The sequence below is a fragment of the Hypanus sabinus genome, chromosome 2 (genome assembly GCF_030144855.1).
Source record: "Hypanus sabinus isolate sHypSab1 chromosome 2, sHypSab1.hap1, whole genome shotgun sequence".
In the NCBI taxonomy this organism is placed as follows: domain Eukaryota; kingdom Metazoa; phylum Chordata; class Chondrichthyes; order Myliobatiformes; family Dasyatidae; genus Hypanus; species Hypanus sabinus.
This window is the reverse complement of record NC_082707.1, coordinates 35,345,028-35,372,540: the sequence shown is the minus strand read 5'-3', so window position 1 is coordinate 35,372,540 and position 27,513 is coordinate 35,345,028. Positions and strand designations below refer to the sequence as shown.

Sequence of the window (27,513 nt, the reverse complement as noted above, 5' to 3'; positions counted from 1 at the left end):
TCTCAGAATAAGAATCAGTTTTATTGTAACTGACGTAAGCGTTGTGAAGTGTGTCTTATGGCAGTAAAACATTTTTCTGTGCTTTGTCAGATTAAATTGTCAGTCAGATGCTGGTGTATGTGAAGATGACAACCAGCAGAACCATTTTCCTTTTTACCCTCTACCAATTATGCCCACCATCCCCAAAGTAATCTTTAAAGATATTGAGGACATGTGAAATTAGTATGCTCAAATTGCCCCTCCCTAAAGCAGTCAGGTATGAATTCCTGCATATCCCTCTCATGGTACAAATAATGGCTATCCTACTTTTCACTTGAATACCTTTGAAAGATTGTTTCATTGTACTAGCACACCATTCTTATAACCTTCTGTTTATTCTTTCAAAGGTATTTCATGCTGATCCCTTGATGATTTTATGTTTGGTGCTATCTGATCTCAGTTTATGAAAGACCTTCACTAATTTACAATAGGGCATGTATTTTTTAAACCATATCAATGTGCATTGGATTTTGACCTGAGTTCAAGTTTATTCTATGCTAATGTTAGCAGAAAAGCTGCTGTGAGTTAAAAAACTGAGAACAAATGAAGAAGAATCTGATATTGTAAAGAGAGAAGTGTAGTATTTATATACATACACAACACTGGAAGAACTCAGCAGGTCAGGCAGCGTCCATGAAAAAAGAGTAGCCAACGTTTTGGGCCGAGACCCTTCATCAGGAATGTGGGGGGAACAGAGGGCCGAAGCCCAGTAATAGAGATAGGGGAGGGGGAAGGGCTAGAGGCGCCAGGTGGAAAACCAATCAGAGGAAAGATAAAGGGGGGAGAGGGAGGGGATAAGCATGAAAGAACTGTAGAGATAAAGAAGCAGAAAGTTGAAAGGGGAGAGAGGCAGAGAGGGACCTGGGATAGGGGAAGGGGGAGGGGGAGGGAATTACTGGAAATTGGAGAATTCAATGTTCGTACCACCAGGCTGGAGGCTACCTAGATGGTAGATGAGGTGTTGCTCCTCCAACCTGAGTTTGGCCTCATCATGGCAGTAGAGGAGGCCATGTATTGACATATCTAGATGGGAATGAGAGGCAGAGTTGAAGTGGGTGGCAACCGGGAGGTCCTGTCTATTGTGACGGATGGAGCATAGGAGCTCGACGAAGCGGTCCCCCAATCTGCGTCAGGTCTTGCCGACGTAGAGGAGGCCGCACTGGGAACACCGGATGCAATAGACGACTCCAGCAGACTTGCAGGTGAAGTGTTGACACACCTGGAAGGACAGTCTGGGGCCCAGAATGGTGGTAAGGGGGGAGGTGTGGGGACAGGTGTAGCATCTGCGCTTGCAGGGATAAGTGCCAGGTGGGAGTTCTGTGGGGTGGGACGTGTGGACCAGATAGTCACGGAGGGAACGATCCCTGCGAAAAGCTAAGAGGGGTAGGGAGGGAAAGATGTGCTGGGTGGTGGGGTCCTGTTGAAGGTGGTGGAAGTTGTGGAGGATAATGTGTTGGATCCGGAGGCTGGTGGGGTGGTAGGTGAGGACAAGGGGAACCCTCTCCCTGTTGTGGTGATGGGAGGATGGGTTAAGGGCTGAAGTGCGGGAGGTGGAGGAGATGCAGGTGAGGGCATCTTTGATGACGCCAGAAGGGAAACCACAATCCTGAAAGAAGGAGGACATTTCAGAAGTCCTGGAATGGAAAGCCTCATCTTGGGAGCAGATGCGGAGGAGACGGAGGAATTGGGAACAGGGATTGGCATTTTTGCATTGGGCAGGGTGGGAAGAAGTATAGACAATAGACAATAGGTGCAGAAGTAGACCATTCGGCCCTTCGAGCCTGCACCGCCATTCTGAGATCATGGCTGATCATCTACTATCAATACCCGGTTCCTGCCTTGTCCCCATATCCCTTGATTCCCCTATCCATAAGATACCTACCTAGCTCCTTCTTGAAAGCATCCAGAGAATTGGCCTCCACAGCCTTCCGAGGCAGTGCATTCCAGACCCCCACAACTCTCTGGAAGAAGAAATTTTTGCTTAACTCTGTCCTAAAAGACCTACCCCTTATTCTCAAACCATGCCCTCTGGTACTGAACTCTCCCAGCATCTGGAACATATTTCTTGCCTCTATCTTGTCCAATCCCTTAATAATCTTATATGTTGCAATCAGATCCCCTCTCAATCTCCTTAATTCCAGTGTGCACAAGCCCAGTCTCTCTAACCTCTCTGCGTAAGACAGTCTGGACATCCCAGGAATTAACCTCGTGAATCTACGCTGCACTTCCTCTATAGCCAGGATGTCCTTCCTTAACCCTGGAGACCAAAACTGTACACAATACTCCAGGTGTGGTCTCACCAGGGCCTTGTACAAATGCAAAAGGATTTCCAAAGTATAGTCAGGATAGTTATGGGAGTCAGTGGGTTTGTAGAAGATGTCAGTGGACAGTCTGTCTCCAGAGATGGAGACCGCGAGATCAAGAAAGGGGAGAGAAGTGTCCGAGATGGACCAAGTGAATTTAAGGGCTGGGTGAAAGTTAGAGGCAAAGTTGATGAAATTGACGAGCTCAACATGGGTGCAGGAAGCAGCACCAATGTAGTCGTCGATGTAGCAGAGGAAAAGTTGGGGAGTGGTGGCAGAATAGATTTGGAGCAAAGACTGTTCCACATAACCCACAAAGAGGTAGGCATAGCTGGGGCCCATGCAAGTGCCCATGGCTACACCCTTGATCTGGAGCAAGTGAGAAGAACCAAAGGAGAAGTTATTGAGAGTTAGAACAAGCTCTGCCAACCAGAGAAGTGTGGTGGTGCTGGGGAACTGGTGGGGTCTGTTATCCAAAAAGTAGTGGAGGGCTTTGAGGCCTTCTTGATGGGGGATGGAGGTGTATAAGGATTGAACATCCATGGTAAAAATAAAGCGGTCGGGGGAGGGAATTGGAAGTTATTGAAGAGGTGAAGGGCATGGGATGTATCCTGGATGTAGTTGGGGAGACACTGAATTATGGGGGATAAAATGGAGTCCAGGTAGGCAGACACAAGTTCAGTGGGGCAGGAGCAGGCTGAAACTATGGGTCTGCCAGGACAGTCAGGCCTGTGAATCTTGGGGAGGAGGTAAAACCGAGCTATGTGGGGTGTGGGAATTATGAGTTTTTTGGGTGAGAAAGGAAGGTGTCCAGAGTTGATGAGGGTGGAGATGGTGCGGGAGACAGTGGATTGATGTTTTTTGGTGGGGTCCTGTTCCAGGGGTAAGTACGAGGAGGTGTCGGAGAGCTGCTGTTTGGCCTCAGTGAGGTAGAGGTCCGTCCACCAGACTACTACGGCACCACCTTTGTCTGCAGGTTTGATGGTGAGGTTGGGGTTAGTGCGGAGAGAGTGGAGGGCAGTGCGTTCAGAGGGAGTGAGGTTAGAATAGGAGAGATGGGTGGTGAAATTGAGATGGTTGATGTCTCGGCGACAGTTAGAGATGAAAGGGTCAAGAGCAGGTAGAAGGCCCAATGGGGGTGTCCAGGAGGAGGAGAAGCGTAGAAGGCAGGAGAATGGGTCATTACTTTTGTGTTTTTGTATTTATATACTGCATTTCATGACTTGGAGACTCCAAGTATTTTGTAGTTAATGAAGTCGTTTTGAAGAGTATATTGTAATATAGGAAACAATTCACACAAAGCAAATTCTCACAAACAGCAGTGTGATATAGATCAGATAAGCTACTCTTGTATTGTTAGTGAGGGATGGGCATTGGCCACTTCATTAGAGATAACATCTCCATTCTTCAGAAAAGGTTTGAGATCTTTTAATTCATCCAAAAGGAGTAGCATTCCCTCAGTAATGAACTCTTAAGTTTAACCTACAGTAACACACACAAAATATTGGAGGAACTCAGCAGGTCAGAGGAGAATAAACAATCAACAGATAGAGAGAGCAATAAATATTTCTGTGCTTTTCAGCTACCTATGCTTTCTCTGAAAATCTCGCCAAAATGTTTCCATTTCTTTTCCTCCTGTGTCCAAAAACCTTATTATGCAGCGTGATGGCGTATTTGCTATGATAACATGTCTCTGAGGTATATTTTATAATGATAAAGGTGTTGACCATATATTTATTGCTGAAGTAAGATTCTGGATGATGAAAAAAGAGCCAAAGTGAAAATTGAGTTGAGCGGCATTCTCATCATGACTATGTAGGCAGGCAGATACGCAGTTAGTTTCTTTTTGGAAGACCTGATTGATTCTGCCATCTTACAGTGAGTTCCATATTAACCCCCTGTTTCTTCCACATAGCAGATGGTAGTTTGGTTGGTCACTGTAAATTACCCATGGTGTTGGTGGTTGGTCGGAGAATCAAGCTGTTGATTGACCTGACAGTGTAGATGTTACAGTGAAATAAGCGAGGGAAGAGGATTAATGAGATTGCTGCCAGGGCTGCCATAGACTTGATGGGTCAAAGGGTTTCAGCTTATGTTATCTAACAATGTGGGTAAAACCAAATTATGACTGTGAGATAGCTGGATGTATTCCTGAATTAGTTGCTGTCCTGCAGTAGTAGAATCATTATAGCACAGAAGAGAATGATTAGCCTACTGGGTCCATTGTGCTCTGCAGTGCAGTTATTCATCACAATTTCCCTGTGTTGTCATTACAGCCTTACAAATTATTTTCCCTCAGGTGTCTATGCAGTTAGTTACTCTTTGAAAAACCTGATAGACTCTGCAGCCCATATAGGCAGTAAATTCCAGATTAAACCCCTTCCCTCAACACGACTGGGATTTTTATGTAGTCCCTATCGGGAATTTCTCAGTATTAAAAGTGAAGGTAGTTAGTAAGCTGTTCTACTTCCCTTTTACTGGAAAAACAGGTCAAATTGGTTAAAAGGCTTTAAACCAACCTTAGAGATTTTTGTTCAGGCAATAGATTCATTTTAATTGCTTAATAAAACCTTTTTTTTTCCAGATGGCTGCACGGTATTTTAGAAATCTGATCATGAGCTCATAGCAGTAAGCAGCTTTTACAGGTAGTCATTGGAAGTGGTCCATGGGTGTGTCCAAGTTCTTGCAGCCAGCATCACCCAGAAAAGTAAATACAAAACTTGGTCTTCAACACAAAATGTGTGTTTGGCTTGATTGGGAAATACCAGAATCCAGAATAAGGATTGTACTTCCAACGTCATGAAAATTAAATGTGAAGCCCCCAATGATTTTGAACGGTCTATTAACTTTGAGACTTGTTTTCAATTCTCACGAATAATAGTAAATACGTTTCATTGAGTATTGCTTTCTCCCACAAGTTACTGATTACTTTATTGTAAGACAACTGCAGTTCATCCAGAAAATTTCCCCCAATCAATATGCTTTCTTCCTGTTATGCACACACTGCAACATTTGCAGCGAACTAAGGAGTGCCCCTTTTAAAAAAAAGTCAGAGGAACACAAAGTCTGCAGTGTATCAGTCAGAAAGACGCGAGATCGTTGAGTGCAGAAGCGTTTAGTTGAACGTCCGTGCTTTATGTCTGGTCTTGAAATTGCGCTTTAGGTTTAGGACGAAAAGTATCAATTTTTTTCCTGCACTGTCGAATAAATCTCCGAACGACTTTTGCAACTGACAACGTGATTTGAGGAAAGCCCGAACCTGAACTCATACAAGCGTCTCTTTATACAATCATTAACCAGACAAATTCAAACTGGTGCACTGTGAACGATATAAAGGGAGCCGAAGAAATCAAGGTGGAATCTTTCTTCACTCGGACGCACCATGCAGACTTCCACTGGAAGGGTTGTGTGCATTTTCGCCGGCATCTTCAGTTTGGGTAAGAACAATAAAGTCTTTCATTTCTAGCCAAACTCAAGATTGTAACGTGAGGCTAAAAGGCAGAAAGGGTACGAGCAAAGTCGATATTGCTTGGGCTGTTTGGAGGGGGCGAATGTGGAAAAATCGAAGCGAAGAATTTGAAAATTATCATAGCACAGTATTTATCAATGTTAAATATAGAGCAAAAATAAGTTAATATTCTTGATTTTTTATCGATTTTTATTGAAAGAATTTAGGATTGACTGATAGTTACTAAATGTTCTTTTGGGATTTTTGTATGACCAATACTTAATCTTGATTGCACGGTAGATTATACATTCAAGGCTAACGATGCTGTAAGTTTGAATATGATTTCAAAGTATCAGATGCAACTCTGAATCTGCAGAAGATAAATATGGTAAGCCTCCACAAACTAGCAGAAACTCTGACACACACCCACCCACCACTGACTCATACTCCCATCTAGAGTGATTGATGCATACAGTCCCCTATCTAATAGGAGCTACAACTAAGCTGTGAGTGCCGTGCAAGGAACTTGCACCTACCCTGTCAATAAATTGACCGTTTGTCAAAATCCTGTTATTTTCTAAACCAGAATCTAGGCACAGTCTAGTCCCGATTTGGCTAAAATCTTGTCCATTACGAAACACTCGGTGTTTTAGCTCTAATCCGCTTCAGACTAAAAGGAAAAATGAGGTGAAAAGAATAAGGCAGCTAAAAGTCGTCTTGGCAGCAGACTGGATGCAGAACTTGTTTATGAGCCTTTGGAACTCCTTAAACTGAAATACAAAGATGCCATTATTAAACCAAATTAGTCTCCTCATGAGGTAATGAAGGGTGTTGTCAATGTTACTTTCAAGCAGAACTTTCTGTTAAATTACCTGTTCTGATGGATAGCTTGAGTTTCATGCCAATCAGTCATCTCTGGACTTCATCAGTATCACGTGTCTCCTAACCTAATAAGAATCACGTGTCTCCTGACCTACTAAGAATCACGTGTCTCCTGGCCTCCTCAGAAATGGTTGGGGAGCAGAGAACTGAATTCCACAGAGGAGGTGAAAATGATTGCCTCTGACATCATGACAGCATTTAACTAAGTTTGGCACCAAGAAACCAAAGTGAAACTGATGCCATTGTGTGATCAAGGGGAACATACTGCAATGGTTAGACTCATACTTAATGCAAAGTAAGATGGTCTGATTGGGGGGGGGGGTGTGGAATCATTCATCTATCCTCGGGCATCACTGCAAGAATTCTTCCAGTCAGTCTTCTGGGAGAAGCATTGTTCAACTGTTTCATCAATGGACCTCTGCAGTGGTCAGACTTGGGAATGTTCACCAGTGATTGCGCAATGTTAAGTTCCATTCAGAGTTTAATGGCAAATTGAAGCTGTTGGTACATGCAGCAAGATCCACTTAATTTGCAGGCATGTTGTGATAGTAGGAGTGCTGGTCATTAGCCATCTTAAAAAAAAAATCCAAAGCCAAGCACCCTCATTTTCAACATAGTAACACATTATCACTGACCAAATTTGCAAGGAAACAGTTGTGTAAATGCAGGTTGAATATCTCACAGCAAGTGACTTAATTCCTGATGCGCCAAAATCTCTTCAAAGTCTCCAGAGTTGAAAGGGGTGATTGCTCCAGTACCTGATAGCCGAGGGGTAATAACTGTTCCTGAACCTGGTGGAGTGGGATTTGAGGCTCCTATATCTCCTTCCTGATGGAAGTTGCAAGAAGAGAGCATGGCCTGGCTGGTGATGATGGCTGCTGATTCCCTGCGACAGAGCTCCTGGTAAATGTGCTCAATGGTGAGCAGGGCTTTGCCTGTGATGCACTGGGTTGTATTCACTACTTTTGTAGTGTTTTCTGTTCAAAGGCATTGGTGTTTCCACGCTAGGCTGTGTTGCCACCAGTCAGAATACTATCTACAGAAATTTTTCAAAAGTTTTAATTGAGGGAAAATCTGTGCAAGCTTCTAAGAAAGCAGTTTTTATAATGGCAGTTACATGCTTGACCCAGGACAGATCCTCTTAAATGATGATGCCAAGAGATTTGAAGTTGCTGATAGACTCCACCTCTGATCCCCTGATGAGGACTGGCTCATGGACCTCTGGTTTCCTCCTCCTGTAGTCGATCATAAGCTTTTTGGTTTTGCTGACATTGAGTTGTTCTTGCATACCGTTCAGCTAGATTCTCAACCTCTCTCCTCTATGCTGATTCGGCACCCTTTAATTCGGCCCACAACATTGGTGTCGTCAGCAAATTTAAATGTGACATTGGAGCTATACAGTCATAATTTTAAAGCAAGTAGAGAAGGAGACTAAGTACACAGCCTTGTGGTGCATCTGTGCTGATGGAGATTGTGGAGGAGCTGTTGTTGCCAATCTGAACTGACTGGGATCTGCAAGTGAGGAAGTCGAGGTTCCGATTACACAAGGAGATATTGAGGCCTAAGTCTTGGTGCTTATTGATTAGTTTTGAGCGTATTGAGTGCAGAACTGTAGTCAATGAAGAACATCCTACTGTAAGCATCTTCATTGTCGAGATGTTCTAGAGTTGAGTGGAGAGTTGATGAAATGGCATCTGATATTGACCTGTTATGATAGTAAGCAAATTGGACCAAATGCAAGATGCATTATTCATATCTAAACTCTTAAGGTCCTTCATCACAGTGGATGTAAATGGTACTGGACGATAGTCATTGAGGCACGTTACTACATTCTTCTTAGGCATGATTATAATTTAAGTTTGCCTGTCAGCATAAGAGGTTAAAGATGTTGGTGAAAACACCAGCAAGTTGAATAGCACAGATTTTCCTTTCTTGGCCAGGTACCCAGTCTGGGCTGGATGCTTTCTGTGGGTTCACTATCCTGAAGGATGCTGTCCTGTCAGCCTCTGTCTGAAATCATAGGGGCATCGGGGCTGTGAGAGTTTGGGAAGGTGCGTCCATGTTTTGATCCTTGGGCTTGTGAAATAACTCCACTTGACTGCAAGAGTGCAGCACCAATAGCACTGAAGTAGCTTGATGGCAAACAGGTCACAGCGCATTGACAGTGCATCCATAATGTAAACCTTTGTTATCTTTACACCACCGTTAGATCGTGGCCATTTGTCAATATAGATGCACTTCTGTTGAGCTGCAACCCTACTCCAATAACAGCTCCCAAATCCGTGACCTTTGAGTATAAAGAAGACAGGAGCTGCAGGCGCTTCTTTACCAGTGTTTTCCTCCAAGCTGTGTAACATCCACTCTCAGAAATGTATTGCCATTCCTTCATTTTGATTGGGTCTAACTCCTGGAACTCCCTGACCATCATCATAGCAGAGTTACTTTTACCAGAAGAACTGCAGAGGTTCACAAAGGTAGCTCTCTGCCATTTTCTCATGGTAATAATGCTGATGTATAGCTCTCATATCCTAAAAAAAGATATTTAAAATAAACAAGATTCTCCCAACCACACATTACAAAATTGAATGAAATTTCAACATTAATTTCAACCAAATAAAAATAGGACTGAGTACATAACAGATGGCTGATTTGCAATGCCAATTTTACACCCATCATTGATATATGTTCTGAAATTGCATTCTCAAATTAACAGACTGATGTGAGTCTGGCTTCAACAGCACTGCCTGTTACAGTGCTTGTCTCTGATTTGCTACAATAGGTCCAACATTTTACTTTATCCTTTGCGCATGGAGGAGTATTTCTTTTCTACCATTTTTCTGATAAAATTTCCAAGATTTTGAAGTAGCTTCATGAAGGAGCAGTGTAGCATGTTATTACAACATGCTCAGGCACATGGAGGGGAAAATGAGGTTCGAAGCATTTGTGAGTGAGTAGTGAGAATCTGGACATGTAACACTTCAATGCAAAATAGTTTCTGTTACTTCAATAGTATTTCAATCATAACAAGCAAGTTAGTGCTAGATGTTAAACTGGAATCTCATGTAAACATAGTTGCCTTGGATCCAGCAAAGTTACATTTGATTATATAAAAGAGTAGATTATGATTTTAAGTTAAATTTGCCATTGGTATGTGTTCTGAATTAATTGCCCTATAGGTTAAATTGGTTGTATTTACATAAAGACATCAAAGTTTAGCACAGAAGTTACTCTGATTTGTATTGCCGAAGACGCAACAGAGTAAGGAAGGTGGCTTGTGATTTAAGACTAACTTTGCTGTTTTTCATGGTTTTTAATGAATTTTTGGCAGAACAGATGCTTAATAAGTCAGATACTGTAAAGCTTGAGCCAGATGCAGAAATGGTTTGACAAATCCTTATTAGTTTTGTTGAAGTATACTCACCGTTTCACTACAAGGCTTATTCAGTACTAGAATACCAACAACGGGAAAGCATACTGACTGGATAGAATTTAACGGGCATGGATCACCATGCGGCTGTCGAGAACTTAGAATGTTGAGAACTCAGACCCATAGTTACAATTTTCAGTCAGCACTTTTTACCTTCAGGGACACTGGTAAAGATCAGTTTTTAAGCCTCCATAGCCATGTGTTACGAAGGATGAACAGCTCTGATGGGCAGAAGGGTGCAAGGTTGCCCATGTCCCCCTCCTCTGGGAGAATTACAAACCGTTACTGTTGCCAGGCTGCTAATGAGAGAGAAAGAGATGGGAAAAAAACATACTGGGACTGGAACATTTGCTTCAGACAAGCAAGAGATAACATTGGGGGAGAGAGACCATATTATGACTCCTGTAAGACTCACGGCTCCGGAGAGGGCTGTTTACTTGGTACTATTCTGTTCATTAAAATTCCTCAGTGGACAGCTGGAGTGGGCTGGTTTGATGGGCTAAGCCATTCAAAACTGATTAACACCTGAGACCCCGTGAGTAGGGATAAAAGTGAGGTCTGGGGAGACACTCCTCAGACCAAGAGACACACTAGTGAGCACTGCTTAAGTGTTGGAACCCACGAGAAGGTGTGGGGGCATCGGAGACTGAACAAAGGATCGGTCAATTTTAACTCACAGTGTTTATAGCGAGGCTGGTGGGGGCTTGTGTGTGTGTCCACCCTTGCCTGGGTGACGAGTCCACCATAGAAGAATGACCTAGCTAAAGGACAGAGGGGTCATACCTGAATGGCCACAACAACACATCGACGGATCAAGAACATAAAGGAAGGTTTGACTGGCTGTCACTATTTGCTCGCGCTTTCTCTCTCTCCAACAATTACAACACATTGACCAACAACTACCTCAGCCTGTATGAACTGAACTGAACTTTATACTTTCCCATGATATTTCATTATCCCCTAGACAACGATAGAGCTTGTTTATTATTGATTATTACTGTACCCACACTTTTAGGTTTAGTATTGCTAACATGTATTATCTGTATATTTGCATTGTTGATATTGATTTGTATATTTTACTAATAAACACTGTTTTGAAAATAGTACTAGACTCCTACAGATACTTCTATTTTTGCTGGTAAGACACCCAGTTATAGGGTACGTAACATATGTATCACTAAATTGCTGGAGATTTGAACTTTGAATAATTTGATAATGTCACTAGTGACTTAATGAACCTATGTTTTATTGAATCACTGCCTTAAAATCAAAACTTGTCAAGCTTATCAAATTGCACTGCCACATTATAGATGAGTGTGCAAAGGAAGTATTAGAATCACTTCTAACTGATTGAGAATTGTGCTCTATAACTAGCTGAAAACAAGGCTGTTCATCACATCTTGCAGATTTAAAAAAATACTGTACATACATAGAATAATTTCATTGTTCCCTCCAAAACAGTGGATTTTTCTGTTTTACATGTCTTGCATTGAAGCATTGTCATTGGAAGAATTACTTTCAATGAGTATTGAAATGCAGTTTGTGATATTCATGTGAGTTGATCAATTATATTTCAATCTCTGCAGCAGCAAGTGGACTAACAGAGGTCCGATGGTGTGTTACTTCTCCTGAGATGAGCAAGTGTAGCCAAATGAAAGAAGCTTTTCAATCTGCTAAAATTCAACCATTAATATCCTGTGTTACTGGAGACTCAGCCATGGATTGTGCAAAAAAAGTAGAGGTATGCTTATCCTTCTCCTGTTCCTAAAGCTCCTTCTCAAAAAGGTTAACCACATACTATATTTAGATATGTTTTATTAAAATACTTTGGTTCTCTGATTTTCAACTACTTCCTTAAATTACATGTCTTATATGAAAAACAAATTATTTTAGTGTTAACATTAATACTGATAGAAGTCTGCAGGTGACTCCAGTCAATGGTCTTATTTTCTCAGGGAGTACATAGTGGGGTTAATTTTAAATGGTATCATTTGGTGTTAATGGCTTTTCAGAACCATTAACCTTAATGTGACTTAGAGTCATAGAATCAATGAACACTACACTGTAGAAGCAGGCCATTTGGCCCATCTACGCTGTGCCAAACTATTCATCTACCTAGTCCCACCATCCTGCACCCAAACCAGAGCCCTCCATACTGTTCTCATCCATGTACCTATCCAAATTTCTCTTAATTGTTGAAATCAACCCCTTATCCACCTCGTGCACTGGCAGCTTGTTCCACGCTCTCATTACTCTCTGAGTAAAGAAATTCTCCCTCATGTTCTCCTTAAATATTTTACTTTCACCCTTGAAACATAACATCTAGCTGTGGTCCCACCCAACCTCAGCAGAAAAACCTGCTTGCGTTTACTCTATCTATACCCCTCATAATTTGAATACCTCTATCAAATCTCCCCTCATTCTTCTATGCTCCAGGGAATAACCTATTCATCTTTTCCCTATAACTCAGGTCCTCAAGCCCTGGCAACATCCTTGTAAATTTTCTCTGCACTCTTTCAATCTTATTTACATCTGTCCTGTAGGTAGGTGGCCAAAACTGGACACATTGCTCCAAATTAGGCCTCACCAATGTCTTATACGATTTCAACATAAGAACCCAACTCATGTACTGGGTACATTGATTTATGAAGGCCAATGTGCCAAGAGCTTTCATTAAGCCTATCTACCTATGGTGCCACTTTCAAGGAATTATGGAAATTCCCAGATCCCTCTGTTCTACCACACTCCTCAGTGCCCTACTGCTCACCATTTAAGATCTCCCCTGCTGGTCTTCCCAAAGTGCAATACCTAACACTTAAAATGCTGGAGGAACTCAGCGGGCCAGGCAACATTAATGGAAAAGAGTAATTGGTCAATGTTTTGGGCTGAGCCTCTTCATCAGGACCCTCTTGATGAAATGTCTTGGCCTGAAATTTCAACTGTTTACTCTTTTTCCATAGACACTGCTTGGCCTGCTGAGCTTCTTCAGCATTTTGTGTTTGTTGCTTTGGATTTCCATCATCTGCAGATTTTCTTGTGTTTGTGACACCTCACACTTGTCTGCATTAAATTCCATCTGCCATTTTTCAGCCCAGATTTTCAGCTAGTCCAGATCCCGCTGCAAGTTTTGATAGTCTTCATCACCGCTTACTACACGCACCTTCCCCCCCCCCCCCAAATCTTGGTGTCATTGCAAATTTGCTGATTCAGTTTATGACATCATTCAGATTGTTGATACAGATGTCAAACAAGAATGGACTCAGCATCATTTTCTGTATCACAACACTAGTCACTGGCCTTCAGTCAGTGCGGCAACTATCTACAACCACACTGTGGTTCCTTCTGGAAATCCAATGTCCAATCCAATTTACCACCCCATCTTAAAGGCCAAGTGACTGAACTTTCTTCACCTACATCCCATGGGGAATCTTGTCAAAGGCCTTGCTAAAGTTCTTGTGGACAACATCCACTGCCTTGCATTCATCAGCTTTCCTGGGAACTTCCTCAAAAAATTACATAAGATTTGTTAGATACAGCTTACCATGTACAAAGCTACATTGACTATCCCTAATCAGTCCCTGTCTATCCAAATCCTTACATGTCTGGACCCTTGGAAGACCTTCCAATAGCTTTCCCACTACTGATGACAGGCTCACTGGCCTATAATTTCCTGGCTTATTCTTAGAGCCTTTCTTAAACAACTGAACAACATTAGCTATTCTCTAATCCTCAGGTGCCTCACCCTTGGCTAAGGATATTTCAAGTATCTCTACTAGGACCAATGCAGTTTCTGCACTATCCACCCACAGAGTCTGAGGGAACACTTTGTCCACCATAACTTGCTTCAAGACAGAAAACACCTTCTCCTGTGTAATCTGTGTTGGGTTCATGACCTCATTGCTGAATTGCTTTTGCATCGAGAGACTCTGTGTTTGTCTCACCAGTAAATACAGATGCAAAAAAAATCCATTTAAGATCTCCCCCATCCCTTTTGGCTCCACACATAGATTACCACTCTGATCTTCCAGGGGACGAATTTTGTCCTTTGCTATTCTTTTGCTCTTAATTTATCTGTAGAAGCTCTTAGAATTCTCCTTCTCCTTGTCTACTGTAGACAACTTGTGTCTTTTAGTCCTCCTGATTTTCTCCTTCAGTGTTCTCTTACATTTCTTATACTCCTCAAGTACCTCATTTGTTCCTGCCTGCCAATACCTGCTATGCACCTCCTCCTTTTTCTTAACCAGGGCCTCAATATCTTTTGAAAATCTATTATTCTTGCCTTTTATTCTGACAGGAATATACAAGCTGTGTACTCTAAAAATTTCACTTTTGAAGGCCTCCCACTTAAGTACATGTTTGCTGGAAAACAACGAGTCGCAATCCACACTTGTCAGATCCTTTCTGATACCATCAGAATTGGCCTTTCTCCAATTTAGAATCTCAACCCGAGGACCAGACCTCTCCTTTTCCATAATTACCTTGAAGCTAATGGCATATGATCACTAGATGCAAAATGTTCTCCTATGTAAACTTCTGTCACCTTCTCTATCTCATTCCCTTGTTACGTACCTTGACTCTGAATGCTCCTGATTTGGGTGATAGATTCAATTTAATATGAAAACTTGGATCATAGGACCTAGATTACTACCTTAGGTTGGGAAATAGCTAGAGCTCAGTCTGTGCAGGCTCTGTTTATTTCTACAGGCCTTAGAGATATATTTGGTTTTCTTGCGGCATCAGTGAGACCACAGTGCCCAGACATATTGCATGTAAAATGGTATAGATTGCTGACACGTTGGCTTCCATTACAGTGCTCCCCCACAGCTGCTGTACTGCCAGGTGGAGTGACCTGATGTTCTTCGGTACCAGCTTAGCAAGCTATATTGGGAAGCTTGCTAACATCTTGCATCCTGTCGCCTCAACATTGTTGAGGTCATGGCCCAAAATCATAGTTGGCTCTTTTGTTGACAGATCGAAATCCTCAGGTGCCTCACCCTTGGCTAAGGATATTTCGAGCATCTTTACTAGGACCTCTGCAGTTTCTGCATTATCCTCCCACAGAGTCTGAGGGAACACTTTGTCAGGTCCTGGGAATGATTAAAGCAAACTTCAAAATCTGTCCCCATGTACAGTACATTTGCATATGTTTTATCCGTTAGAAGCAGTTTGTTTTTATATATGAATTCATTGAGATTTCTGCATTAAAACTGAATAAAATAGGCCATAATATTCAGATTCTGCAATTTAAAAAATGATGTGAGAGTACAGCAAGATCCATCTTACAAAAACAGAGACAGTAAAGTTTGTCACCGACTCCATCATCGATCTGTAGAATTAAATCTGAGAAATATTCAGCAGGTTAAGCAACACCTATGAAGAAAGAAACAGATTTGTAGGTTCATGTCCTAATGTCAAAATTGGGAAGAGCTGAAGCCTTAAATTTCAGAAAAAGAAGGGAGAGTTGAAGAGACCAAAAGATGAAGTGTCTTCTATTACATCCCCCACACAACAGGGAATCAATGTTCAGGGTGAATTCTGAGAGAGGATTCCGTTGGTTTTAAAACAACATGAGCAGGCTTTGCAAGTCTGAATTTAGTTCCTGTGAGAACAATGCCATTCTCCTAGATTCTGTGTTTCCATTGTATCTCTGCAACTTTCCACTACAGTGTTTCAAATAAGTCTTCCTTTTTTCCTCCTTCAGGTTCCCTCTATCATATTTGAGAAGGCTCCCAACCATGTCTGTTCTAAGAACTCCTTCACCATCCATTAGCCCACCCCACCATCCCCCACTACCACTACATCCACATTAGACACTGACCACCCTCTATTCCACATGCATTGCCACTCTACGCTTACAGTCCATACCTCATATCTATACAGACACAGTCACTCTCCTACTGTCCCCCTTTCATTTCCGCTGAGTCACCTGATATTCAGAGCCTCCTGCTCCCAGTGTCACTTTATGTACATTCAGTCAGTCTGTGAATATAAGCTACTCTTGTGTCTGTATTGCCATACTCAACTGCTACTGGCACATTTTGTTTTATAGGATTGCTTTTATATTTATAGTATTTTATGCTTACTGTGCATTTTAATGCTGTATTGGATCAGAACAGTCATTTCATTCTCCTTCACACTTGTGTGCTGAAGAATAACAATAAACAGTGTTGTGTCTTGGATCTCCTCCTACCCAGTCTACAGTTCTCCTTGACCCATCTTCCACTCCACCACATTCAATAGATCCTCCAAGATTTCTAACATGACGCAACCATCAGTCCTGTCTTCTCTTTCCCTTTTGGCATTTTGAAGGGAGTTTCCTCCCGGGATTTACTCATCCTTTTCTGATCATAATCAACTCATCTTCTGTTGACACCTTCAGTGCAACTGCAGAAGCTGCAACGTTTTGCCTTTACCTCCTGTCCTGCCATCCAGAGCTGCAAATACACTTCCCAGACAGAAAACAATTTACTTCTACTTACTCCATTAATTACATTGTATTTGATGCTTGTGGTGTTGTCTCCTTCTCTTTGGGGGGGGGGAGGAACAAATACTATTGAAAAAATGGTGGAAGGAGAAATTTGTGTTAGAGCAACAGTTTCTATGGAGCAAAGGTGGGGTTATCACAACGTTGTGAAGCTAGATCAGAAGACAAGATGAGGGTCATGCTGTTTTTTGAGGGTGGGATGATGCTGAAATGCGAGGGTTTGCAGTGACCTGGGTGGAGTGTAACCAGGGAGATAAGAGCAGGTTAACTTGGGGAGCAGGGGGCATAGTGTGTAGTGGGTAAATTCTTGTTTCCACAAGCAGTGCTGAGAAGCTGTTTGAACTCTTCCAAACACCAGACTGCCAATAGCTTTAGCTGTTGGGTTTATTCCGAGGAAGAGAGATGAAACCTAAAGCAAACAACCTTGTCTAATTGAGTAATCTTTCTGTATGGAGAAGTTAGGTTGTCTGTCCTGTTCAGACCACTTCTTCAGCTAAAATGAAAGGAAGGATGTAGGGTGGGATCAAATCTGATTCTTAAAAATATGTTACCTCACTCAAACCAACACCCATTTTCTGGAGTTTAAATTTGCCCTCTAAAAATTTTCATGCCAAGTGAATGAAGCACTTCCTTACCTTCCCCCTCTGACTCTGGAGGTCCCCAACAGATAGAACAGAATAACCTATTTGTCATATAATATCTGCACTAAGAATAAGTGCCTTATTGGTCTCTCCTGGTGGAAGCAAACAGGATGACTTGGATTTTCCAGCTAACCACATTACGAACTATAAACCAGACGGAAAAGTTACTTCTGACTGAAAACAACATCATTCAGCTAATAACACTTGTGTTACTCAGGCAACCTGAACTCAGCCAAACAACTGTAAACTAGAGTAATATACAGGTGGAAACTCATTTCATCTGTCACAAAGGCACAGCATGATTTAGCAGTAAATGATATTTTACCAGTCAACTGCAAAATCTCAAGCCATGAATGACTGCAAAACAAGGGAGAACAGATTACTGAATGCTCGGAACATTTAGTTGATGCTGACCAGTTTGATGGGTGAACAAAGGACTGTGGATGAGGGCTGAGTTTAAATAGGCTGCAGGTGATGAATTGGAAACAAGTGACTCCTGTTGGCTGGTTGGATACTGGAGGTGCCTGCCCATGGAAGCCTGACATTATCAATCATTCAGATTCATTGATTTACAGTATTGCAGGGAAGGATGGCATTTAATTCCCTTCCTTAGCTGAGCCACATTTTGAACTTGTACAGTCAGTGCGAAGATAATACACCCACAGTCCTGCTAGATAGAGTTGACTAATCTGGAATTAGATAAATGATAGAATGGTGGGTTACACTCAGTGGCCAATTTATTAGGTACCAGAGCGGAGCCAGGTATGACATTCTGCCGTAGTCCATCCACTTAAAGGGTCAACTCCTCTGCACACCACTGTTGTAACATGTGTTTATTTGAGTCCATGTTGCCTTCCAGTCAGCTTGAACCAGTCTGGCCATTCTCCTCTGAGTTCTTATTAACGAGGTGTTTTCACCCACAGAACTGCTGATCACTGAATGTTTTTGTTTTCCATACTATTCTCTGTAAACTCTAGAGATTGTGTGTGAAAATCCCAGGAGATCAGCAGTTTCTGAGATCCTCAAACCACCGCATCTGGCACCAACAATCATTTCATGGTCAGAGTTGCATAGATCATATTTCTGACCATGTCTGCATGCTTTTATGCATTGAGTTGCTTCCACATGATTGGCTGATTGGATATTTGCATTAACGAGCAGGTGTACCTAATAAAGTTGCCACAGACAATATTTTCAAGTCATGACAGTGAGTGACTTGCAACAGACTTGGAGGTAGTCATATTCCTTCAGGTACAATGGCCTTGTTATTCTTGGTGATAAATTAGGAAATGATGCATCAAAGTTAGAGTGTGTGGAGCCGCTAGGGAAGATCAAATCCGAATGTAATTAAAAGACTTGGAACAAGTTTTGATTTTTTTTCTGGCTTCTAACATACTATAGATCCCCAACAGGCAGCAGGGCATCCAACAAAATGCAGCATGCATCTCAACATGTTTGAGATTTTCATTGCTCAGTAGCCAAAGCAGTCTTCAGGCTATCCCTGCAGCAGCTGGCCTTCATAGAATCTGCTGTGTTTAACATTGCATTCCACCTGAACAGGACCCTGACCAATATTAGGGATGCAAGCTATTGTTAGATCTGAAGAGGATATCATCCAAGCTACACACACAAAATGCTGGTGGAACACAGCAGGCCAGGCAGCATCTATAAGGAGAAGCACTGTCGATGTTTCAGGCTGAGACCCTTTATCAGGACTAACTGAAAGGAAAGATGGTATGAGATTTGAAAGTAGGAGGGGGAGGGGAAAACCACAGGAGAAGACCAGAGGGGGTGGGGTGGAGCTGAGAGCCGGAAAGGTGATTGGCAAAAGGGATACAGAGCTGGAGAAGGGAAAGGATCATGGGACAGGAGGCCTAGGGAGAAAGAAAGGGGGAAGGGGGGAGCACCAGAGGGAGATGGAGAACAGGCAGAGTGATGGGCAGAAAGAAAGGGAAAAAGGAGGGGGAAAAGAATACTAAATATATCAGGGATGGGGTAAGAAGGGGAGGGGTATTAATGGAAGTTGGAGAAGTCAATGTTCATGCCATCAGATTGGAGGCTACCCAGCTGGTATATAAGGTGTTGTTCCTCCAACCTGAGTGTGGTTTCATCTTGACGATAGAGGAGGCCATGGATAGACATATCAGAATGGGAATGGGACGTGGAATTAAAATGTATGGCCACAGGGAGATCCTGCTTCCTCTGGCAGACCGAGCATTGGTGTTCAGTGTCGTGTCGTGTCTCACCAATATATAAAAGGCCACACCGGGAGCACTGAACGCAGTATACCACACCAGCTGACTCACAAGTGAAGTGTCGCCTCACCTGGAAGGACTGTCTGGGGCCTTGAATGTTGGTGAGGGAGGAAGTGTAAGGGCAGGTGTAGCACTTGTTCTGCTTACAAAGATAAGTGCCAGGAGGGAGATTGGTGGGAAGGGATGGGGGGGATGAATGGACAAGGGAGTCGGGTAGGGAGTGATCCCTGCGGAAAGCAGAAAGAGTGGGGGAGCGAAAGACGTGCTGGGTAGTGGGATCCCATTGGAGGTGGCGGAAGTTACGGAGAATTATACGTTGGACCCGGAGGCTGGTGGGGTGGTAGGTGAGGACAAGGGGAACCCTATCCCAAGTGGGGTGGTGGGCGGATGGGGTGAGGGCAGATGTGCGGGAAATGGGAGAGAAGTGTTTGAGAGCAGAGTTGATGGTGGAAGAAGGGAAGCCCCTTTGTTTAAAAAAGAAAGACATCTCCTTTGTCCTGGAATGAAAGGCCTCATCCTGAGAGCAGATGCGGCGGAGGCAGAGGAATTGTGAGAAGGGGATAGCATTTTTGCAGGAGACAGGGTGGGAAGAGGAATAGTCCAGGTAGCTGTGAGACTCTAGGCTTATAGTAGAAACCAGTAGATAAGCCGTCTCAGAGATGGAGACAGAAAGATCAAGAGAGGGAGGTGTCAGAAATGGACCAGGTAAATTTGAGGGCAGGGTGAAAGTTGGAGGCAAAGTTAATGAAGTCAATGAGCTCAGCGTGCGTGCAGGAGGCAGCGCCAATGCAGTCGTCGATGTAGCGAAGGAAAAGAGGGGGACGGATACCCGTATAGGCTTAGAACATGGACTGTTCCACAAAGCCAACAAAAAGGCAGGCATAACTGGGGCCCATGTGAGTGCCCATGGCTACACCTTTGGTTTGGAGGAACTGGGAGGAGCCAAAAAAATTCAAAGCGTGAGATATCATCCAGAAGCTTCTTTGGAAGTCAAGAATGAGGCCCAAATCTTATGGTTGCAGCCATTTTATGTGATGTTGGTCATAGCACAGGTTAGATAGAGTCAGTATTTACCAGCGAGGCAAGTAACACAACAGCTCGTGAGAAAAGAGGAAAGGCAAGTAAAAGCACAAAAGACTGGAGACTTTGTGTTCCCTCTTTATGCAGCAAACCAGTTGGAGCTGGTTCGATAAGGGAATTTTATCAGATAAGTCTGTGAAAAAACGTTGATTTACGTTGCCATGACACAGGCAAAACCTGTTGCTATTATTTATTTTTCGAAAAATAAGAAGGTTTCAACTGGTAAATTTCTTCCATCATTTAACAGAACAAGGAAGCGGATGCAGTCTCTTTGGATGCTGGGGACCTCTATCAAGCTACAAGAGAGTATAAACTAAAGCCAGTGGTTGGAGAGAAATATGATCAAGGTACTGCATGTATGAAGACATAAAGATATTTAACATTAGTAGGAAGTATCACATGCACACACCCAACACCTGCATCCCATACATCTTACAATTCACTTCTATGCTGGTAAGGAAGAGCACTTTTAAGACTTTTCTATTGGAGAGCTGCATCAGACTTCATGTTGTATATAGGGAGCCACAGAATTATCAGTGGAGGAAGTGTTTTGGGAGATCACATCTCTAGCCTTGAAGGTTTGAGAAACTGGAGAACGTCAAAGGGACACGTTGCAGATATTTTTGTTACAGGAGTAGTAATCCAGAGATCTTTATTTGGCAAGGCAAGGTAGGTTTAATGTTCAATTTTTCCTGTTATTTGAGGAAAGGGGGAATTATGAGTGTGAGGGAAGCTTGTTGTTCTCGGTGTCGGATATGGGAGGTCCTGGAGTCTCCTAGCCTCCCAGACGTCCACATCTGCGCCAGGTGCGCCAAGCTGCAGCTCCTCAGGGACCGTGTTAGGGAACTGGAGCTGCAGCTCGATGACCTTCATCTGGTCAGGGAGAATGAGGGTTGATAAGAGAGGAGTTACAGGCAGGTGGTCACACCGGGGCCACGGGAGGCAGACAGGTGGGTCATGGCTAGGAGGGGGATGGGGAAGAGTCAGGTACTAGAGAGTACCCCTGTGGCTGTACCCCTTGACAATAAGTACTCCTGTTTGAGTACTGTTGGGGGGGAACAGCCTACCTGGGGGAAGCGACAGTGGCCGTGCCTCTGGCAGAGTCTGGCCCTGTGACTCAGAAGGGTAGGGAAAGAAAGAGGAAGGCAGTAGTAATAGAGGACTCGATAGTTAGGGGGTCAGACAGGCGATTCTGTGGATGTAGTTAGGAGACCCAGATGGTAGTTTGCCTCCCAGATGCCAGGGTCCGGGATGTTTCTCATCGCATCCAAGATATCCTGAAGTGGGAGGGTGAGAAGTCAGAGGTCGTGGTACATATAGGTACCAATGACATAGGTAGGAAAAGGGAAGAGGTCCCGAAAGGAGAATATAGGGAGTTACGAAGGGAGTTAAGAAGAAGGACTGCAAAGGTAGTAATCTCGGAATTATTGCCTGTGCCATGCAACAGTGAGAATAGGAATGGAATGAGGTGGAGGATAAATGCGTGGCTGAGGGATTGGAGCAGGGGGCAGAGATTCAAGTTTCTGGATCATTGGGACCTCTTTTGGGGCAGGTGTGACCTGTACAAAAAGGACGGGTTTCACTTGAATCCTAGGGGGACCAATATCCTGGTGGGGAGGTTTGCGAAGACTACTGGGGAGACTTTAAACTAGAATGGTTGGGGGGTGGGAATCAAATTGAAGAGACTAGGAGAGAGGAGGTTAGTTCACAAACAGGGAAAGCTAGTAGTCAGTGTGTGAGGGAGGATAGGCAGGTGATAGAGAAGGGGAGCGCTCAGACCGAAGATGTAGGGGAGAAGGAAGAAAAAGATAATAAAGTTGTTTGTACTGTTAGGGATAAACAGAGAGTAAGAGGTGGAGAATTTCTTAAATGCATCTATTTTAATGCTAGGAGCATTGTAAGAAATGAGGATGAGCTTAGAGCATGGATTGATACCTGGAAATATAATGTTGTAGCTGTTAGTGAAACATAGTTGCAGGAGGGGTGTGATTGGCAACTAAATGTTCCTGGATTTCGTTGCTTTAGGTGTGATAGAATTGGAGGGGCAAGAGGGGGAGGTGTTGCTTTGCTTGTCAGAGAAAATATTACAGTGGTGCTTTGGCAGGATAGATTAGAGGGCTCATCTAGGGAGACTATTTGGGTGGAATTGAGGAATGGGAAAGGTGTAGTAACACTTATAGGGGTGTATTATAGACCACCTAATGGGGAACGAGAATTGGTGGAGCAAATTTGTAAGGAGATAGCAGATATTTGTAGTAAACACAAGGTTGGGATTGTAGGAGATTTTAATTTTCCACACACAGACTAGGAAGCCCATTCTGTAAAAGGGCTGGATGGTTTGGAGTTTGTAAAATGTGTGCAGGATAGTTTTTTGTAGCAATACATAGAGGTACCAACCAGAGAAGGGGCAGTGTTGGATCTCCTGTTAGGGAATGAGATAGGTCAGGTGACGGAGGTATGTGTTGGGGAGCATTTCACGTCCAGTGATCACAATACCATTAGTTTCAGTATAATTATGGTGAAGGATAGGTCTGGACCCAGGGTTGAGATTTTTGATTGAAAAAAGGCTAACTTTGAGGAGATATGAAAGGATTTAGGAGTGGATTGGGACAATTTGTTTTATGGGAAGGATGTAATAGAGAAATGGAGGTTATTTAAAGGTGAAATTTTGAGGATACAGAATTTTTATGTTCCTGTTAGGTTGAAAGGAAAGGTTAAAAGTTAGAGAGAGCCATGGTTTTCAAGGGATATTGGAAACTTGGTTCAGAAAAAGAGGGAGATCTACAATAAATATAGGTAGCATGGAGTAAATATAAATAATAAAAATATAAAAGCAGCATCGAGGAATATAAAGAATGTAAAAAGAATCTTAAGAAAGAATTTAGAAAAGCTAAAAGAAGATATGAGATTGCTTTGGCGAGTAAGGTGAAAATAAATCCAAAGGGTTTCTACAGTTATATTAATAGCAAAAGGATAGTGAGGGATAAAATTGGTCCCTTAGAGAATCAGAGTGGACAGCTATGTGTGGAGCCAAAAGAGATGGGGGAGATTTTGAACAATTTCTTTTCTTTGGTATTCACTAAGGAGAAGGATATTGAATTATGTAAGGTAAGGGAAACATGTAGGGTAGTTATGGAAACTATGATGATTAAAGAAGAGGAAGTACTGGCACTTTTAAAGAATATTAAAGTGGATAAGTCTCTGGGTCCTGACAGGATATTCCCTAGGACCTTGAAGGAAGTTAGTGTAGAAGTAGCAGGGGCTCTGACAGAAATATTTCAGATGTCATTAGAAACGGGGATGGTTCCGGAGGATTGGCATATTGCTCATGTGGTTCCATTATTTAAAAAGGGTTCTAAGAGTAAACCTAGCAATTATCAGCCTGTAAGTTTGACGTCTATGGTGGGTACATTAATGGAAAGTATTCTTAGAGATGGTATATATAATTATCTGGATAGACAGGGCCTGATTAGGAACACTCAACATGAATTTGTGCGTGGAAGGTCATGTTTGACACATCTTATTGAATTTTTTGAAGAGGTTACTAGGAAAGTTGTCGAGGGTAAAGCAGTGGATGTTGTCTATATGGACTTCAGTAAGGCCTTTGACAAGGTTCCACACGGAAGGTTAGTTAGGAAAGTTCAATTGTTAGGTATTAATATTGAAGAAGTAAAATGGATTCAACAGTGGCTGGATGGGAGATGTCAGAGAGTAGTAGTGGATAACTGTTTGTTAGGTTGGAGGCTGGTGACTAGTGGTGTGCCTCAGGGATCTGTACTGGGTTCAATGTTGTTTGCCATATACATTAATGATCTGGATGATGGGGTGGTAAATTGGATCAGTAAGTATGCAGTTGATACTAAGATAGGTGGCGTTGTGGATAATGAAGTAGGTTTTCAAAGCTTGCAGAGAGATTTAGGCCAGTTAGAAGAGTGGGCTGAACAATGGCAGATGGAGTTTAATGATGAAAAGTGTGAGGTGCTACATTTTGGTAGGAATAATCCAAATAGGACATACATGGTATATGGTAGGGCATTGAGGAATGCAGTAGAGCAGAGTGATCTAGGAATAATGGTACATAGTTCCCTGTAGGTGGAATCTCATGTGGATAGGGTGGTGAAGAAAGCTTTTGGTATGTTGGCCTTTATAAATCAGAGCATTGAGTATAGAAGTTCGGGATGTAATATTAAAATTGTACAAGGCATTGGTGAGGCCAAATTTGGAGAATTGTGTACAGTTCTGGTCACAATTATAGGAAAGATGTCAACAAAATAGAGTACAGAGAAGATTTACTAGAATGTTACCTGGGTTTCAGTACCTAAGTTACAGAGAAAGGTTGAACAAGTTAGGTCTTTATTCTTCGGAGCGTAGAAGGTTGAGGGGGGACTTGATAAAGGTATTTAAAATTTAGGGGGATAGATAGAGTTGACGTGGATAGGCTTTTTCCATTGAGAGTAGGGGAGATTCAAACAAGAGGACATGAGTTGAGAGGGGGCAAAAGTTTAAGGGTAACACGAGGGGGAACTTCTTTACTCAGGGAGTCGTAGCTGTGTGGAATGAGCTTCCAGTAGAAGTGGTAGAGGCAGGGTCGACATTGTCATTTAAAAATACAATTGGATAGGTATATGGACAGGAACGGAATGGAGGATTATGGAGTGCAGGTCAGTGGGACTAGGTGAGAGTAAGCGTTCGGCACGGACTAGAAGGGCTGAGATGGCCTGTTTCTGTGCTGTAATTGTTATATGATTTACAGTGTTACATGGCAAAGCTGATTGAACACCAAAGGGTGAAGTTTGTGTGGTGAGGTATCAGTTCAAATTTAACTATAGCATATATTGGGATCAGCACCTGGGGTGAGGAACATTGAACATGAAACAGAACAGTACAGGCCCTTTAGCCCACAATGTTTTGCTGACCTTTTAACCTACTCCAAGATGTAGCTGGTGTTATGCTGGTGGTGGGAAGAAGAGTGGGAAGAAGAAGAAGTCCAGTCAGTGACTTCACATTTTTTTTTTTTGTCTGCTCAAAAATCAGCTTCATCAGCCAGTGTTTGTGCAGGTAAGGCTTGGATTGCTGGAATAGTGAATGTGAGGGGACAGGTTGGGGTATAAACTGGCAATTAAGGATAGTCAGCAAAAGTCAGCTGGGGAGCAGCCATGAATGATTGGTGATCGTAATGAGTTTCTGATCATCCACAGGTGTTCATTCAAATATTTACTGACATAATTATGGTGTCATAGAGCAGGAAAGAAGCCCTTTGATCAAGTGAGTCTGCACCCACTTCAATAATCCTACACCAATCTCAGGTATATGGTCTGATTCAAGTATTTAAATTAATGTCTGCCTCCGTGAACCAGGTTGGTAACCTGTTACCTTCCCACCTCCATTAAAATTGGAGATAAACAATTAAAGGCAAGTTAGATTTGTGACTTTTTTCAATGTTGCCACTTTTCAAATGGAAATCCAAGAGTTAACCATAGTGCCAAGTCCTCTGGTATTTGGTGATGCATTGTAATATCATTAAAATTCCAAGAACTCAGAATTAAATATTTATTAGATTAGCCTTGATTCACATTGCTACTAATTTATATTTTTGTTTCTTTCTCTTTTGTTTAGAAGTTGGAAGCTTTTATTATGCAGTAGCTGTTGTTAGAAAATCTGACAGTTCAATCACAATCAACAATCTGAAAATGAAAAAGTCCTGTCATAGTGGATTTGGTACAACAGCAGGATGGAAGGTTCCGGTTGGTTATCTGATTAGTACCAGGAAGATGTCTGTGATGGGTTGCAAATTTTCAAAAGGTAAAGCTCATATTTAAATGCTATTTTATATTATTTTGAGAGTTGCTATCCATTTTGTTCAATATCTGCCTTACCAATCAGAAGACATTTACTTGTTTCTATTTTTGCCTCCCATTTGTCATTTTCAGTCTCCTTCAACCTACCTCCTTTACTCTGTCTCTGTCCTGCTGTCTGCCTCACCTGCTTCTCCTTCATAAATTGTTTCACCCATTTGATTACCCTTTGTCCATTCTTCCTCTTCACCACATCAATCATTTTCATCCCTTGCTTCCTCGGTTTCTGTTTAATTTCTAGTAATTTCATTTTGTTGCCTTTTGTCATTTAGCTAGTCCTTTAATATTGCATTCTTTTCTTTTTGATAGGCCCTGTCACTAAGTAACTGACCAGAACACATCAATTGGAAAGCTAGGAATTACTTAAGTAATACTAAAACTGTTAGATTATTCAGGTCCGTCACTTCATGTAAAATCTGGGTGATATCTTGCCCGTGCTGAGAATGGCTGGGAATCCATCACAAAGCAGATTAGAAAATTGCAAGGTCTAAAGTCTAGTTTGTTGCCATATGCACAAGTGCAGTGAACAACATAGACTGTTCACAAGGGTTGATGGTTAAAATTGTTGGACTTAAATTTACTCTTAACGATGTGGAGAATTGGCAATTAGGTTGTAGGCCAGGAAATGTTAGGATTATTGTTTGCTAATATTTTGACTTTTACAATAGTTTGGAATACAAAGTAACTACTAATTAAATGTGAAGGCAAGAACCTCATTGATGGTTTGGGGAACGTGAACTCTTATCCAAAGGCTGAAAATTTGCAGCAGTGAGAACGATGAATAATTTGTCTCGCTGAGACACTTTCATCAAAAAAAGAATCAGCTGCCAAGTGTTGGAGACAACAGAGGAGGAGAGAGTGAAGATGTAGCTGACAATTGCAATCATAATCATTACCAGTTGATGCATAGTGACTGTCGCTGTAGGTCATGGAGTAGTTGGTACAGCTTTTCATTTAACTATGGTATAGACAGGGTGAAGAAAGCTCAGAACCTTCATTGCGAGTTCATTGTACCTTTGCTCATTAATGTGTGTGAGGCAGGCCCAAAGGAATATTACCTGCTTGGTATCCTTGAAAAGATTAAAGGAAAGGTGGGGCG

General features: G+C 42.4%; 1 protein-coding gene across 2 annotated transcripts in view; it reads left to right on the top strand.

The window, feature by feature from the left end:
- The first annotated feature begins 5,393 nt into the window (after nt 1-5,393).
- meltf (melanotransferrin) overlaps nt 5,394-27,513 on the top strand; it is an 81,451-nt gene continuing 59,331 nt past the window's right edge. The window contains exons 1-4 of one of the 2 annotated variants that reach the window (XM_059944046.1): nt 5,394-5,779; nt 11,689-11,840; nt 20,807-20,906; nt 26,176-26,361. In XM_059944046.1, the coding sequence (XP_059800029.1) occupies nt 5,725-5,779; nt 11,689-11,840; nt 20,807-20,906; nt 26,176-26,361 (493 nt within the window). In that variant the 5' untranslated portion in view covers nt 5,394-5,724. Of the gene's footprint in view, nt 5,780-11,685; nt 11,841-20,806; nt 20,907-26,175; nt 26,362-27,513 lie in introns of both variants that reach the window. The other variant, XM_059944035.1, reaches the window with a different exon arrangement.